Genomic DNA, 18,808 nt, shown 5'->3' on the forward strand with positions numbered 1-18,808 from the left:
TGAAGATGAACTTTGCCCTACCGTAGATAATCACAGCAAAGTGCAAAAAAGCACAAATAAATAGTTTGAAATGTCTTTTGACTCAAACCTGAAGACACGGATGAGGCTGATACGAGCTTTGTGTTGTATTTTATTAAGGAGGCTGTTGTTTGTTGCAGCATCCCAGCAACACATTAATTCACAACTCAGAAGACAAATGATATCACGCTTGACTGCAGTAGCCTACAATGAACATGTCCTGCAGCTTTCATCAGAATACCATTATGTTCCCAGTGATAGATGACCTATTTCAAGATAGTTTTAATCCTCATATTTCAATGAAATGAATGGACTGTATAGGCTGTCTGGAAACATTGATAAATCGGAAATGTTTGGGCACACTTTTGAATATCTTCTGCCGTAAAACATGCACAATTGTTGGTATAATCCTTTGAGTGTCTTAAGGCTGGAGGCCCACATTGAGTTTAGAGTAGCCCAGATAGCGTTCAGGTGCCATTCTAGCAAGGCACACCTCTATAATGGGCCGCGATTCTCCCCGCAGTGCAGTTTTCCATTGGAATTCTCTCCTCGTTATGGTCTCGGACACATAGGCCATGGGAGTTGTTGTGTAGAATAGCACCCCCGCTGAGCTCCATCACAACATACTCTGATATTCCCTCATGCAATCATAATTTCAACCAGAATCACGCTGACAGCCTTTTCCATTTAGAAAACAGTGAAGCAGAGAAACAATTGGATTGCTTGTTTGGGTTTATGTGTGTCTGTTGGATTTGAATATGAGACTCCCGCTGATGTTGTTATAGGATCGGTTGAAACATGAACAGATACCTTGATATGGAAGCATGCCCTACGGGTGCCCTTTGTGTGCTCGCTTTGTGTATTGTAGGTGTGTGTGTCTTCACATGCACAATGTTTACATGCTGCAAATTGACTCTCCAAGCTCCCATCGGTCTTGTTTGTTGTGACACTGATGATTTCTCGGCACTCTTATCTCGTCAGTGATTGCGACCACTTGTTGTACTTAGCGAGTAAATTATCTTCAACTCTAACTAGCACACTCCTTTGATCAATCGATATCCTCTTTAATATTGTGCTCTCAGAGTCGCAACATATACAAACACAAACACAAACATTTCTCTTTTTAAAATATTAGAATAATTACAATGCTCTTCAAGTTTGCTTGTGTAACTCAGACAGCGCTCTTACATCCTTCCTCTTTGCTGCCACCCACCTACCCACCTCCCGCCCGTCCTTTCTGGGTCCGCTAGATTACCATGGCTGTGCCGGAGTCTTTTGGGACCTCTCTTCATTACTGGCCCTCCACAGTCCCCTCATCTCCACACGGCCCTCTTCATTTAGCCCTGGATAAGAGCAGGGACTCGGCCAAATGGCTTTCTGTCTCCCCCTTATCCAAGAATTTCAGCTTCCAATTAAAACGAAATGGAAAGCACCCCCACCTTGCTCCACACTGCTCCCATGACGCTACAGATGCCCCCCTCCCCCACCACCAGCCCCCACCCCATCTGCTCAGACAAGGCAGCAAACAACGGCTGATCTGTGGAAAAGACTGTTCACCCCCTTTAATAACTCCCTGGAATGTGTACCAAAGCTTTACTTTACACTTAATTATTCATAGTTCAACATCATTCACCCTCATTCCCTCTTTTTCATTTCCTCCTTCGACATGTTCAGTGTATTTGGAGTTTGAGGTCACAGCGTGTTAAAACATCCTATAGAAGATGGATGTGAGTCTTGTGTAAATAGCTGCTCTCCACATTTTCTTTCCCTATGCTGCCATTATTACTTGCTGATACAACATTTGCATCATAGTAGCAGTTGTATTAGATAGTTCGGAGGACAATTTAGCAGTGCAGGGAGTGTAGTTTACTCAATAAGTCAGTTATATTCTGACTCGCATAATTGCAGATGAGGCTAGTGAAAATAATAATAATAATGGTAAAAAGAAAATGCATTTAATTGCAATCCAGATCTGAACCACGGGTGCTCTCATTGAAATTCAAACACCCGCTATTATTTCAACGGGGGGTAACATTCGCTCACTGACCTTCACAGTTTGAAAGATGTATTTAACGTTCTGAGCAGTGGAAAGCAGACTGTCCTCCCACTTAATAAGCTCAAAATGATGATTAATCTGTGAAAATCACCACAGAGCTCTTTTTAATGCATGGATAAAGACCTGCGATTCAGCTGGGACCCTCCGATCAGCTGGGCTGCTCACTCAACCTGCAGGATTATCTGTTCGGAATCGCCTCCCTTCACCTAAGCCAGGTGTCTGGAAAGTCATAATATCCCCTTTGAACAATTTTTTTTTTACGCACCAGAAACTCAAACTGCTTTAAATACCCCTTTGAAGTGCTATTCTAATGCAAAATGCTAAGCACATTCAAAGTCTTTGAAACACTTCGACTGTATTCAAACAACATTATTCACAGAGCTTGTAAGAGTAAGAAGTGCTCTGGACAAAAGCCGGCGACGATAACTCTCTTCCCAGTAATTTCTACCCGTTTGAACCTCCGGCTCGCTGGTACAGGAGCGGTTTGCTCCGGTTGCGGTTGTTATTGATGAGGTTTGGAAAAAGTCTCAGCCTCCCCGTCCGCTTTGGGCCTTTGTTATTGACCTGGTGATTGATTTAAGCCCTCATAATTAGCGGGCCTAATTTAATTAAAGTGCAATTTAACGATACAGTGGGCAAAGGCAAAGGCAACTGTGTCATTGATAGATCAGTGCAGGCCTGATATGAAACAGGCTCTGGCGTATGATGTATTCCGCACGAAGCAGGTCTTTCACTGTCGGGGGGCAGAGACAAACGAAAGGGACAAAGATTGTAGTTGAGAGACAAATAGGGAGAATGAGTTGAGTAAAGAGAGAGACGGGCCTTTGTTTTTCCAAATATCAGCCCACAAATAGCGCTATCCGCCTCTCACCCCCACCACTGGACATCTCGCCGCTCTCCGTCCTGATGTGGACAAATGCAGCCTCACATCTCTGATCTAATTTGCTTAACAGCATTAGGAACCTGTCTGTCCCTGTAATTTGCTTCAAGTAAATCTGCGTCAGAGCCTGAACTTTCATGAGCCAGAAGCCATGTCTTCCCAAAACAGAACAAAGAGAGACAGATTTAAAGGCTGGTGATTTGTGTTGATTGAAAATAGGTGTTGGGATGGGGGAGTTATGTTAAACTTGGCCAATTGGGAATATAATATACCATGCATGTCATTGGCAGGGAAATATGTAATGGAGTATAGAGATATACGATAATAATGGCAGAATAATAAGTAGAATCGTAAAGCCTCATGTCCCCACAGGGGTCGGGTATCATTTAGTTTTAACGGCGTTGTTATTGATATTGATTTGGATTCTTAGCAAATTCTAGTGCTAGCAAGCTGTTTTCATATCTTTTGGGTGAAAAAACAATTTAAAAAGTAAAGACCACCTTTATTATAAAAGCAATAATCTTGTCATAATATGCTTTTATTCTTTTTCCGTTTCCTGTTTAACTCAATAAAGTGCGAGCAGTAGCTGATTATGAGGCCTTATGGCTATGAACATGCTGCGTTCATAAAGCAAGCTGCAGATATTCTTTGTCACGATATAAACAGGAACACAAGGACTGAAGGTCCAAACTCTGCTGTTAGGGCGGATGAGTGGAATCAAAAGCTTGTTTCTTAAAAATGTGGTTCCAATTCAGAACAGGTTCTTTTAAACCCAAGCTCGCTCCCCTCTATCCTAACCTAGCACAACAACACACATTTGACTCCCTCTCGTCATTATCAAAAGGAATAGTACATCTAATCTGGAATGCGAGTGCTCTCCTTTGAACGAGGCTGGAGCCCATGGGTGCAGGGTGTGAAATATGAAAGACAACACATGTCCTCATCAGAGGACAGCCGCCGCCTCAGCTTCTCCCCTTGGCACACAAACATAGTACTGTAGTCTCATACCCTCACTCTCTCTGTCTCTCTCTCCCCCTCACACACATACAAAGCAAGTGATAGCAGGCACCAGGGTCATGCTGCTTTGATTTTCTTCCAGATCTACAATTTCCAGTCCAGCAGGGAGCTAATAGTTTGCCAAACGAAATAAAAAACATTCACTGAAAGAGTGCCGGATACAGTAGGCACTACGCCCTACAACTCAATTCACATCACCACGATAAATCCTCATTGCTGTGTATTGAAATCACCATTAGCTCAGATAGCTTAGATAAGACAGTATGCTGAAACTGGTTTTTGCCTCTCTGCTGACAAACCATTAGGTGCCATTTAGGGAACTTGTGGGTAGGATTAAGGAGGTCATTATGACCCTTCATCATCCGCTAACCAGTTTAACTCTTCGCTCAGCCTTTTATAATGCTCCCCTATCCCCAACATAAATGTAAATAAGTGTCTCATAATCTTAGTCATTGTGACATATTGGTTGTTTTAATGGCGTCGGAGTCCGATGGACTGGTGGGGAATGAAGGGTTAAGGATAGTGGAGAGGGTGGGGCTGGGTCGTTGGGTGCAACAGTCATGTTCAATCTATTCACAGAGGCCATTTTGGTACGCAATTTGGCTGGCAGTTTCCTCTGAGGGGATAGATATGAAGGATAAAAGCCCTTCTGTAACATGAAGAATAATCCATGTATGGTCAATTCTTCCACAGCTATGACCAGGTCATCCTACACACTGCATGTGCCATCCATCAGCAGCTGAGGAAAGCAGCTGCTCTAATTTGTACACAAGTTGGAATCATCTGTGGTTCAAATTTAGGTGAAAAATCTTTGTGTCCAAGGCCATAAAACTTATTTTAACTGATGATTGAAAACAGCAAAATTCTGGCTCCGGTTAAGATGGAAAATTATTGATAATTGCTTTGTGAGGTCAAAGAAACTTTAATAGGACAATTAGGAGTTATTACCGGCAGCTTGTTTCTGTATGTCAGTGACATTGTGCAATGCAGCGGTACTGTGAAGTGCTTTTCGGTCTTGTCTGTTGTACGGTGTTTAGTCGAACTGCATTAACTGGAGGTAATGAGGGTACAATTATGGCTCCTTAACCTTTTTTGAGGGAGAGGAAAAGCCTCCGCCTCTGCTGCTTTTTTTTCTTCCTTACACCTCTGCTCATTGCAAACAGAGTCTTTGCACATGTTGCTATCATTTGTTACCTTTGGCTGGTTTAATGTTTCCATAAGGGGCGTACTGTATGTCAGCTTGCACAATTAATGGTTCATAATTTTAGAGGGCTAGATTAGAAAGGAAGGGCAGTCTTTGCAAATATTTCAACAGCCATTTTGCTAAATGCTCTGGTTAAAGTGCTTGTTTCCTTTATATATGGCGAACACGCCACATTTTTCATTTTGAGATAAATCTATATCTTGTTCTTTGGCCTCCATTGTTCCGGCACAGACGGCCCATTGTAAGGGAACGTGTGACATCGTCTGACAGGGGGGCCTGTTCCACTCATGAAGCTGTCCCACAGATGTGGACCTCAGCCATAAAGGAGGGGTGGTAGCCAGGAACACACCATTTGCTGCGACCTTCGAACCTGTCCTTGTTAAGCCCTCAACGCCAAATATGGGCTCAGGAGGGAGTCCTCACCCCTTCCCCCTCCTTTCCCCCCAACGGCTACATGTTGTACTTTCCCATGGCTAATGGCAGGACACACAGACATACACACACACACACACACACACACACACACACACACACACACACACACACACACACACACACACACACACACATGCTTACAGTAGGTGTCCTTTAGGATAGTGGTTGATGGAGGATGACAGCTCCTCAACACACACCCTTTGCCCCAACCCCCAAGCAGTGGGCTTCAATATATGTGTGTGTGGGTGTGTGTGTGTGTATGTGTGTGTGTGTGCTATGTTTCCTTCATGTGCAGACAGCTGCCTCCCTAACCTTCCCTCCCTTCCTCCCTCCCTCCCTCCCACTCTTCGCCTCTCTTCTTGGTCCTCTCACCGTTCTAACCTGTCCGTCCATTTGAAGGTAACAAGACTCTGCACTTTGCAGCTCTCTCTCTTCATTTTTTTCTCCCTCTCTCTCTTTCCTGTATGAGTCTCAATAATCTAATGCTGCAGCTGTCCGATGGCCAAACCTCTAACAATGAAGGAAAGCAAAAGCAACGGTTAAAGAGGCTGGCGGATTTTTGGCGACAGATCAGGACTCTGGGCCTCTCTAATGCATGGGAGGAAGGGACAGAGATGGGGGAGAGAGGGAGGGAGTGAAGCAGAGAGAGAAAGAGAGAGAGAGAGAGCTAGAAATGAGTGCCATGGAGAGTTGAAAAGCCTTGTTACTTCCTCACTCCACTGGTTACCAAGGGATCAACAGGGTGCTAAAAGCACTCAGGGGAGGAAGAAATGAAGGGTTTTTAGAGAGGGGGAAGGGGAATGATGGAGAGACAAAGCAAAAGTAAAGAGAGGAGACAGAGAGTGGATAGGCAGAAAGAGATGGATGTATATTTAGCCTGTGTCTCTCCTCTGCTGTCACTCAGTGCACGGTTTTGCTACTGACACAAGGACAGACAATAAGTGAGCTGGCAGTGAATATAAAAGGGAGATGGCTTCTTCTCCTGCCCTTGGTCACAAGGAGACACTGACCCCTACAATACTGACTCAACTCAGCTACTATAAAAAAAATAAGTCAGCTGCTTTCCTTAAGGACTTCATTGCCTGAAATGTCAATCTTAACAAGTCATCATTTATCATATTCAGTCTTAGACGCACTGTGTGTTTGTCTGGTCAGAGCACATTCTTTGTCCAGAGCCTCTAATGAAGAGGCCAGGCCGTGCCCTTGCTGGTTGGATAGCCCCCGATTCGAATCATTGTCAAGTGTCAATCATGTATTTCTGGTTATGGTGGAAGTTTACTGGCAGTTGAAGCGTGTTGCACATTCAAATATGAGAATAAAAACACTCACAAAAGGCTGAGAAAATGTGCTCTTACATCAAAACACTAGCACTTACAAAACCAGTAATGTAAGACGGCTGTGTTATTTGTTTCAGTATTATGACTATATGTGTCACTTTAAAGGTGCTAACATTTGTACATTTTTCACTAAAGCATTACAGATCCTGCCAAAGCAGTGGAATGATTCCACTGTCATATCTAAATAAGTTAAACTGTTCCGCAGATGTCCTTGCAAGGAAAGTCAATGTCTGAATTTGATGATACTGTCTAACATTTGTCTGAAAGCATGTTAGGTGAACCAGTGCACTTGTATTAAAGTGAAAACTGAACCTTCTTTTAACAAAGCACAATTTTAATGATTTTCACTTCTCTTTATTCATTTTAAGACAATTCTCTGCAATTCTCCCCCCTACATTATCTTTTCTGTGCCATTACTCACATTCACAACTCCTTTTCTCTCTTCTCGCCTCCATTGCCAGCTCCCTCTAGTCACTCTCATGAAACATCTTTTTTTTTTTTATCAGCTAGTCCCTCTTTACTGTGTCATTTTCACAGTTCCTCTTGGTTTTTTCACACCAGTCCGTCTAGAATATACCTGACTAGAAATATCACCTCACTCTAGTGCCGCTCTGATATCAGCTTGTGCCATATTTTGGTCATTTTAACTGTCACATTCACACTCTCAGCCTGCTTGCACTGTGCTTTTGGCCTGGTGCAAGTTGTGCAAGTAAAGCCTGCCTTCACCTTGGGTACTCTGACCTGCAGGTAGTTCTTCTTTACTCTTTACTTTATTCCATCACATGACATATCTCAAGTTTTTCCCACAACCACTTACCATCGACAGGAGCAAACTAACAGACAGGAGATTGTTGCTGAGAGCTACTTATACTAAAGTTAATTACACGTCACTTCCTGTAATGATACGCTGTGAATCAGCTCGCCTCTCAGATCATGTCGTCAACATATTATTTTGGCTTTCATACGATTTCTGCCAATCTTGTCGTGTAGCATATACTTATACACTCACATATATACTTGTATATGGTCTTGTACTCATTCTTCTTATCCAATTTCCCCTGTCTTCTCCACTTTATGCCCTCCCGTCTTTATTCATGGCTTCCCACAGGTAGCCAGGTCATTTGTGCACAGTATATATATATGTTTAAAAGAAAATCCAGCCAAACCACCCTGGGGGGGTTTTCATAAAAGGCTTTGTGAATAACGGACCTAGCTAGACACCTGGGATGGCAGCTGACACGCAATTAAAGGCAGGTCTGACTGATTGACTGGCTCATTTCATACTGCACAGTTAGAGAGAGGTAACAGACAGGTAGTGGGAGTCAAGGTCTCCTAAGCTAAGGTAGACTGCTGATGGAAATTTCATGCCCCCACTCTTATAAATAAATAGGGGAAAGAGTCCCTCTGAGTCCCACGTCTGTGTGTCGCCGAAGATATCCTGGGCTCTGAAAAGGTTTGAATCCATTTCCATAAAAAAACCAGAATGGCATCAGACCTATTTGGATGTGTTTGACATTTTAGCAAAAGAGAGAGAAAGAGAAAGGTGAGGGGTGAAGGCGGGGAAATAGCGGTGGCTAACAAAGAGTTTCTGCAGACTCTCCAAAGGGAGACGATGTGCTGTCTGGGGGCTGACAAGCTCACACATACACACACAAACTCACACACACACACACAAATGGAGCGGCAGTTACTAACAGGACTGGAAGCAAAGCTGATATTACCTTGTCCTTTTAAATTTCAACATTTTGATGATCACTGTGCTTGTCACCATTTGATGAACCTCCCCAGCTCCTCCTGTAACTAACCGTCAACAGATGAATAGTTGAAATTGAACCCTGTGTTATTAAATATGTCTCCCTTCCTATTCTACATGCAGCATGTCAGCACTGCATGTAAGTGGCCTGCTCAATCTGTACCATCCCCATAAAGAGAGCTCAGATAAAGATTTTATCCCCCATTAAGGAGAGCATGAAGCTGCTCTCGTTGCAGAGTCTAGTTAAGTCCTCAGACGTCTGGCTGCCCTGTAAAAGCCACCGCCTCCCGGCCCCGCTGCCTAATGGCCCTGAAGAAAGATGAGTAAATGAAATGAAGAGAGTGAAAGAAACAAATGACAGCATGTGTGACCACTTTCCTTCACTCTCGAACTGATCCCATCACCACAAAGACCCAGCAGCGGTGCCACGCCCCAGGCCAGACCTGATTGATTGAGCAGGAGCAATCGATCAGGGCCACTTTGTCACTGAAGTTTTTGGCCGGGGAAGGATGTTTCTGTAGCAGCATCAGTGATGCCGTCTGTACTCTACTGAAAGTCTCTTTTGATTTAGAATTGAGGCCGTTACTTGGTTCTGCAGGTAATTGGATTAAAAGCCAGAGGAGAGATATAGGCAGGAGAGAGGGAGGTGCAAGCACAGCCAAATAATAAATAATGACATTGAGAGTGTGAGTCTTCTACTTTGTCGGAACGGTCTTCTAATGATTTATCCTGCCTTTTTTTGTTCTTTTTCTTTCTTTCTTTTTAGGAGGAGGAGGAAGAAGAGCGAAGGAGACACGAAAGGAGGATTGAACGGATAGAGCCAGTAGGGAGGGCCGATTCCTCATTTGAACATTCACATGTGTTGAGTCTAGAGTGAGTGATTCCCAACAACTCCCCCCCCGACCCCCTGTATATCATACCACATGTCTTTGGGTTGGTTCACCCAAATAACAGAAACATATATTCTTTCAGCCCTTCTGGTTTCTACCCATGTAGATAGTGTTGGTCTTATTTGCCCAGATAACAGATGTCATTCTCTGATATGTCTGCCACCACAATATCATTTAGTTTTGCATTTAGATAAATACTCTGGCAAAGTGTTCCCATCTCCCATGTGAAATACATTCCACAGAATATTCCCCATGAAAACTGTTTGTTGTGGGAATAATGTGAAGCTTTGGTTGCGCTAGCGGTGTGGCTCGAGGAATGGCAATGTCAGTCCACATTGTTTTCAACACATTTAATTCCATTTTCTACGGCGTGGCCACAGAGATCTTATAACCTGGGAAAATAAAACACAAACCAACTGCATGGTTAGATAAACACCAGAGGCGAGGAAGAACATGTGTAATTATTTGGGTGTAATGACCTTTTCATTTGTCACAGTAATACCAGAAAGGTTAATCATCATCCCTAAACACAGCTATATTACCAAACGACAATGACAACACAAAGCGTACACAAGACCACGCCTTCTCCCATCAACATCATCGCACACATCTGCATCAACGGCTGCTTGTGTTCACATCTTTATCTACACAAATTAACCTTGTCCTCCTCCTCCTCCGTTCCCCACACAATTTTCAATTAATCTGTTCTCTTTTAGCACAACAATCTGATCTTAATCACTTAATTGCAGTCTCCATTTGGGTCCCTAATCGACCCCGAGGTCCCACAGCCTGACTTTGTAATGGATGACTTTATGTAGACAACACAATGCAGCCTCTACCAATAAGGCCGCACCCACCCCCATCCCATACATCCCATCAATGTCTTGTCATGTTTGCCTGTGTCGTCTTTTATATCCTGCTCTTCTACATTTTCTTGTCATTGCTGTTTTTTATTCATGCATGTCCTCCCCTGCCTCTTCCCTCTTCGCGTCCTCTCGGCCTCATCCATCATCGTCCTGCAGAGGCCTGCTCAAGCCGGTCGAGGTGTCCAATGGACGAGGGCCCCTGGGGATCCACATAGTGCCTCTCAGTTCGCAGGAAGTCAGGTAAAAAAAAAAAGATTGGAAGATCTGAGAATCAATGCAGCTTAGTGTTCAGCTGCATTGTACTGGTTAGTTGCACCATCCAATACGCCTCCTACATCCTTTGGTTTGAAGCCCTGTGGATGTTGCTTTCTTTTCACGTTTACTCATCATTTCACTACTTTCTCATACCTTTTTTTTCACTCTGTTCTTTCTTATTCACCTTTTTACACATTACTCCAGGATGTCTCTTCCACTGACTCTGATTCTTCCAGCCATCTTTTTGTTTTTGTGAAACACCACACCCATACCCAGCCACACTCATCCGAAAAGCTTGGAAGCCCCCAGTGGGAAGGAGAACAGATGAAAGCAGCTTTGCTCTTGACTGCACAGTTTCTCCATGCGTTATGCTTTTCTTTTATCTTAACCTATGTCCTCAGTGACAACGGTGTTTGCTCTGCCTTGAAGGTGATTCAGACTTTCTTTTGCCTTTTTTTTATCGATAAGGAGTGTCAATGATAGGGGACAAGAGGAGGAATGCATCCCAGTTTACAATTATTTCCAGAAAGAAATAAAGGACAGAGGAGAGAGTAGCCAGATGTAATCAAACTAAAAGCTTGTGTATAACACAGATCCTCACTGCACGCCAAAGGGACTGGCACACCACCAAGGTGAATGTGACTACTCAGCGCTGCGAGAGGGGGGGCAGGGGAATGAGGGGAAAAGACAAAGTGAGGAGATGGAATGGGATGACATTTGAGGGAGAGAGGGTAGCTGTCATTGAAGACTGCTGCGTGTCATTTCTTTCGGACACTAATCCCATTGCTGTTTATAAGCAAGTGTCAGGAAACTATATTTAGCTTTGACCTCGTGCGATTGACTCCCTCAGAAGCTGTGGCACTCTGAGTTACCCTGAGTCAGAGGAGGAGAGTAATAATTCACGATGAGTCGCACCAAGCAACATTGCTTAGATAAAGTTCAAATCCAATTTCAATTTCTTCGACACGCTATTTTCCTTAAGCTCTTCTGTATTCCCACAAAATCAAACTGCATCTAGCAAGATATAGCAGTAATGCTGCCAGTACATTTCTTCTCCATCAGCTAAGGTAGGCACTAATAGCTATCAGTGCCTTCAATTAGCTTCAGACATGATAAGACTTAGCGTCTGGTCAGTAAGATGATGCTAATGGCCTGGTCCAGCTCTTTCCTGTGTGCTGGGCACTAGGACAGGAGGCATTAGGCTCAGCGGGCTGTCATTAGTGTCTAGACCAGTGCCACAGGGGTCAGACAGTCAGCAAAACCAGACAGCAAACAAGGAACTGCAGGCGCTCCAGCGTCGTCTCCTCACAATCTGCTTCACTGTACTGACAACAAGTTAGATCCAAGCAGGAGGGGAAGACAGCTGCAGGAGAGAGCTCAGAGACTCTCTCTCTCTCACACACATGCAAACAGCCAAATGCACAGATCCTTACCTGCATGAGTTTACACCCATGCAGGGTACGAACAGTAGCGGTGTGTGTTCCCACACAGACTCTAGCTGTCTCTTTCTTTCTCTTACACACACATGCACACAGTATTGAGAGCAGTGAATGCTGTGCACTCATAAATATACTGTACATCTGCACAATCAAACACACACACACACACACACACACACACACACACACACACACACACACACACACACACACACACACATACACGGCCCTCGCAGATGCATTCTTTGCTTAATGAACTCCTCATTCCATGACCAGTTTCGATTGTAAACAAACTGCGGACATAATTGCCGCGCATAAATGGATCCTGATTGGATTATTATTTGATTAAAGGCAGGAGATGAGAGCAGGTGGCCTCCTTCATATCATTTCTCAGCGCTGCTGCCCGGCCACAAGATGGAGTAAAGCAATACAATGCTTATTATTGTGACTTATTGAGACTTAGCAGGCTTGATATTTTTCTCTCAAGGTCTGCAGAGAATCTTGTGCTTATCGGCTACCTAATTCATTGACTGATTTACAAGCTGTGAGAATAATGCCTTTTAGATTTTGCTTTAGCTCTTCCTGCTTTCCCCAATAACTTGAGAAGTGTCTGCAAAAAAAGCCATCAGTGAGATGGGGAGGAATTGAGAAGGTGGCAGTGCATTACAGTCATCACAATAATAGTGCTTTTACTAAATCATCTTCCTCAAATCTCTAAAAGATACCGCTTTATTCCCCAATCCTCCCTGTTGCTGCTTTGAATACTGATCAGGGATCAAGCAAAACTCCTTTATCTGCTGTCTCCTGGCCTGTTACCAGATCACAAGTCATTACAGTGTGTCCATGATGTAATCTCCATTTCGCAATACTTTGTTTTCAAGCTGCCATCACTTATGGAGATAAAGCACAATCATGTCCGCTTGCAGGCAGCCCGCAATTACTCTCTGTTCAACACACTTAAGCTGACCTGGCCACGCCGGCTCAGACACCGAGAAAAAGGAAAGGGCCTTATGTGATCTTTAATTTCAACTTAATGCTGAGCCATTTACCCCCATCGAGGAGCTTAGATGAGTCTGCGGTGAGAGCATGGATGTCAGCATAATGCAGCCAATTAGAGCAATGTTCCGAGTGTGGCCCTATTTGGCTGAAATGCTAAAGACCTCGGCAAATCTGCCCTTGACGTCCGCGGCAAACAGAGTCACAATTTAAATGTGCTGTTGTTTATGTGTCCAGTGACACAACAGGAAGGAACTGAAAATTATAAAAAAGCACGCAGCCTATGTCCTTGCCGGTGATGAGCCGTTGATTGCAGTGTAAAGGACTATATCTTGTACATCTTTGGCTCCGGAATACTTTTGGCTCTGTTATATTTCATCATTATTTTTTAATTTCCCAAAAGTAAGCCTGCAAACTTTTTTGTCAGTTTATGCAAGGACACCAAACGTTTGCACTCAGTCAGTCTACCTGCTACCTCAGGCATCTGGAGCCTTAGAGACGGATGGAGTTTGTAGTTCTGCTGTGCGAGCGCACATCAGATCTCTTTGCATGTGGTTATCCTCAGGGCCTAACTAAAGCCCCAAGGAGCTCACTGATGTATTTATTTAGAGGAGGGAGAGAGCGGGGGGGGGGGATATTTGAAGGTAAAGGTTGCCTTTTTTTTGAAGGGATTGCTGAGATGGCACTGCCGTAGAACTGCTTGGGTATTTATTACAACACCGCCGGCTCTCGTCTTAAGCTCCAGTGAAGGAAACTGCAGCGTTTCCTCTGAAGCCATAAGATGATCTCTTAGCTGTTGGTCTGGATTACCTCAGACAACCAGCCCTGTCATTCTTTCAAACCTGCCCACAGAAAGGCAGACAGAGTGGAGGACAGAGGGACGGATGCAGGCTTAAAATGTAGTTAGTAATGCAGTGCTTCTGCAGGAAAAAGTTAAAGTTTGGAAAGTTAACTTAAAAAAGTTAGCATCTAGCATCTAGAATTTAGTTTATTCCAAACTAAATAGTCATATTACTAAACAAATGACTTTATTAGATAATAGTGACTGCTGCTGTTTTTTTTAATTATTATGTATATTTAAGATATGTAATAATTGTTAATATTTTAGTTTGGCCCACTTATTAAGGGGCACGTTTTTAGGTTTATGTATGTCTGTGACTAATAATAATAAAGACTACTATTCGATGTCTATTCTATTTTGGTGACAGTATCGTGCAGTGGTGGGCCGTCAGGACCAGCAAGGCCTTCTCTGCTGGCCTAAACATCATCAGAATATACATTACATTTTTATATATTTTTTTCCACAAATATGTATTAAATTATTCCCCATAGTCTATTCTCTTCATTTCATAGCTTGTCTCTTGGTTGCGCTGCTTCCAGCCTCAGATCAAGGTTTGGAGGGCTGGCCTTTATGTTAGAGCTTTTATCCAATCATATTTCAGCCATGATGTGTTGCCAGGGTCCAAGAAATCTGCCCTTAGGCCTTCAGAATCAACAGTGCGGGCGCCTGTCGCTTAAAGTGAACGGAGACAAAACTGTGGCGTTAACCAGTCAGATTTCGAGTTGGGGACACTGGGGCCAGCTAGCAGGCGAACGATGACATCAGCACGTCCACGTCTTTTGATTGAATACGCACTATTGAGAGGCAGAGCTATGCAGAGCTAGCAAACTTTGAACAAGCTAATTTGTATAGATTTCTACACGCTGTTTTTTTTCAACCCACAATGGCTGAAGGAGGGGAGATCGTTTTGGTTCGCAGATGTAATTACAACGCCATTTTCAAGACGAACTGCTGGGAATGCCTGCTATTTACAACTAAATGTTTCGTAAATATTAATATAACTCTGTTGTTAGGGTGATGCAACGCCCAGTTATACTGCGTTTCTGTCTAAATGTATAGTTTCTAGAGCCATGGCGTCATAATGATGGTATTAAGATGTGGAATAATTAAGGTAGGACTGTGTAGGACATCACTGAAGGCCTAGGTGTGAAATGCACGGCCCGCCACTGGTATCATGCAATAGTACATAACATTACAACTGGGCTAAAGTTACTCACTTAAATACACTACTCAAAATCTGGTGTGGAAAAAATAAGTTATAAATCCCTAGACCATAGAACAAAAAAACTACTCTGGATAACTAAGAGATTAACGTCATTCTTTGGTTAATGCTCATCACTCAGCTTATCTTTATATATCTTTTCTAGTCTCCTATGGACTGTCATTACCTTTTTCTTTATATGAGGATGCAGGGGATAAGGCCTGCAACTTGCTGCCTGCTGTTCAGTGTGTTGACATGTGACAGTGTGTTGTAATTTCTGCAGTATGTTTGGAAATGATGTTTTATCTCTAACCTGATGTGTGATTATTTCCAGGACTCAGGGCTTGCTAGTGAAGCGTCTGGAGCGTGGGGGGAAAGCCGAGCAGGAGCGTCTCTTCCAGGAGAACGACTGTATCGTCAAAATCAATCAGAGAGACATTCGCCACCTGCGCTTTGAACAGTAAGCTCTGAAGTCCACCCTCTATTGATGGTTATATATATACGCATCATCCTCTTCTCCACTCTACAATATGAACTCTGAAGTTCCTACTCCCAGTAACTTTTCAGATCATTTCAGTACACCCTCTTCTTTATCAGGTGCACTGCCATGCTGCTTTTAATTTCTTTCACTGCTTCCAAAGGACACATACAGTGTTATCCCGAGGCCATGTCTACTCAGTGATGCGGTTCATAGTGAGAGCTCTGTGTCGGGCATTAAGTGCAGTGACAGTAAATAGTGTTGCTGTTGATAAATGGAGCCCAAACTTCAGGGAGACGTGACACCCACACAGCTGCGCAATAAAACACACATAATACTGACTTTGTTGGCCTTCCTGTAATAGGTCTCAGAGAACCGCGGTCCTTCACCAACGTTTTGCCCTCGGATCCAAAAACCCTGACACTTTTCTCTCGATTTGTTCCTATCGATTCATCGCTCCCCTTCATCTTCTAAAATGGAATGAAGATATAAGCGTGGGACTTTTCCACCCGCTTACCCAAAGCCACCCTTCTCCCTCACACACACACACACACACACACACACACACACACACACACACACACACACACACACACACACACACACACACACACACACACACAGGCCTGAGTGTGCGCACTCTCGCACACTTGCACATGCGCTGACACATACACAAAGGTATATAAAGCTAGAACATATTATCTACACTGTGTGTGTGTGTGTGTCAGCCTGAGAAATAGATTGCTTTTCATCCAAACTGAATTCTGGAGGCAGTGCATGGAGATCTGCTTGGCTCTCTCCCTTTTCATTCACACAGGAAGAAATAGCCCGGATTCCTGCTAACAAAGGCCGAGCCTACAGTCATACTGGGCTGGACATCTAAAACCACTGGGATCAGAGCCACCCTGCTGGATGATTGACAGAATCCAAGGTTAAAACCAAGTGTAGATCCACTGACTATACTCTGTATCCAGAAGTAGAGTCAGAGAAACTCTATCACTGACAACGTGTTTTTTTTTTTTTAAAGCAAAGCATGCCTAAAATGTTCTTAACCAACTCTGGCAAAGATAAGAAAAGCTCTCCATCAGCTTGTAAAACTCCAGACTCTCACGGTTACCTTACCACATTATGTTAATGCACTCATCTGACTGTGTACAAAGGTTTTAGGATTCTTTTTTTTTCTTCTTTTCAAAACGATCCTATTGTCATTAATAAACATCCCAGTTTCCTTCCAAACCTTTTCTACTGTGAAAGAGGCTTACAAACACAATCCACTAGGGAGTGATGTTTTGTAGCGTTCCGCACTTACCTCCCCCTCCTTGCCAAACACACGCTACTCACCGGCATCCAAATGCATATGAAGTGAAGTAGCTAAACTTTCCTCCCCGCCTGCCCCCCTCGCTCTCTCATCACTTCCCTTCCCCCCATTGATTGTGCGTCGCACAGAGTGACAATTTAAAGTGATAGTATAATCTCCTTGGATTGTTTTGCATGGGTAAATATTTTGAGGCGCTTAATCTAACTGAATGTAATGATGCATTGATGGGGTAATTTATTATTCAATCAGGCTCGCGTGGAGGCTGATTGCTGGAGTGATGGCACTGTATATGTGCAGGTGGGAACATGTGCGCACACAAACACACATACACACCCACTCAGTTTGCACATGTGAGTGATTTTTGTTAATTAGCATAAGAATAAAGATGGGAGAGACCAAATCTTGCAGAAGTGGCTTGGTGTGCGCTCGCCTCTGTGACTCCGCTCAAATGAAGTGCTGTCTGTTGTGGCAGAAGCAGCTTAGCGGCTGTCATTTGGATACAATCAGCATGGTATTACTGGCGTGGTAATGGGGGTCTGGAAACAGGAGGTGGGATTGTTGGAATGTAGAATACCACTGCGTCTCTGGCGAGCCTATCTATATGCTAAGTGCTACCGGCAAACCAGACTAAACCATTCTTGTGTCTTGCGAATCACGTTGATCTCTTGCCTTGGCTTATTTGGCAACAAAAGTCACATGAGACTGAGTGTGTGTTTTGGCCTTTTTCTTTTCTACTTATTTTGTGTGTATGGAGTGAAGTGTGTGTGTCTGCTCACTTTGGAGCCTCATTGTCTGGAAAGCTTTCTTGATGCATGATTCATCATTTCGGTTCTGATTGTGGAGTCAAGTCCACACACACAAACACACACACACACACACACACACACACACACACACACACACACACACACACACACACACACACACACAGACCGCTATACTGTAAAGAGACTTAGATGCTCCTCATCCAGTAGGTTTCACTGGCATAATGTTGAATACACAGGATATATTGTTTCATCACCATTCTTATCTCATTTCTGTCTTGATGCTAGTAATTATAGATAAAGTAATTTCTGTCTTTTACAGTCAGTACCACGGCGATTAGCCATGCTAACCTCAACTCTCCCTATCGCTTCTCACCATACAGCGCCACATAGCTTCCCTTATCCTTCTATATCTGTCAAGCTATGATAGTACATTACTCTACTTGTATCTCTTATCAAAGCTAATTCATTTCTGTCTCTCTCACTTTCTCCGTATCACCTCCAGAGCCCAGAACCTTTTCAAGCAGGCGATGCGTGGCCCGGTCATCCTCTTTCATGTCGTCCCCGCAGCCTTGAAGAGACAGTACGAGCTGCTGTCGGCCCAGAGCGAGCTCAGCCCGCCACATTCCAACAGAGTGCGCTTCAGCCAAAGCTCTCAGCAGTCGAGGGACAGTTCCAGCCTGGTGGGGGGGCTGACACCCAGGTCTGGACCACAACCAGGCCTCAACCACGAGTAAGTCACCTTGTGTATCCCCGTCCAGCAAACATATAGTTGGTGTGTAAATGTGAAAACTACACAGCATTTGAAAGCCAGATGAAAGTAAGACAGTCAGTATCATGACATGAAAGTTGGCCTTCTGTCCAACCAGTCGCTTATAAAAATAACTGCAAATAATTAGGCTAAGAAGTCTCAGGCTCCCAATGAATGCAATTCTGTTTTAATTACACCAGTCGAGGGCTGTTTTATGTTCACTGTGAATCCATCAATGTTTAAAAGCTGCACAATAAAAGGCAAGAGAGCAGTTTAATAATAATCTCTACCTGAGACCTCTAAGTCCGC

General features: G+C 43.7%; 1 protein-coding gene across 1 annotated transcript in view; it reads left to right on the forward strand.

Moving 5' to 3' along the window:
- Positions 1-18,808, forward strand: part of LOC115025632 (partitioning defective 3 homolog) — a 313,173-nt gene that overhangs the window by 136,168 nt on the left and 158,197 nt on the right. The window contains exons 6-9 of the mRNA XM_029458033.1: positions 9,467-9,573; positions 10,613-10,696; positions 15,523-15,648; positions 18,254-18,481. Of these exons, the coding sequence (XP_029313893.1) occupies positions 9,467-9,573; positions 10,613-10,696; positions 15,523-15,648; positions 18,254-18,481 (545 nt within the window). The remainder of the gene's footprint in view (positions 1-9,466; positions 9,574-10,612; positions 10,697-15,522; positions 15,649-18,253; positions 18,482-18,808) is intronic.

This window comes from Cottoperca gobio, chromosome 20 (assembly GCF_900634415.1).
Source record: "Cottoperca gobio chromosome 20, fCotGob3.1, whole genome shotgun sequence".
Classification (NCBI taxonomy): domain Eukaryota; kingdom Metazoa; phylum Chordata; class Actinopteri; order Perciformes; family Bovichtidae; genus Cottoperca; species Cottoperca gobio.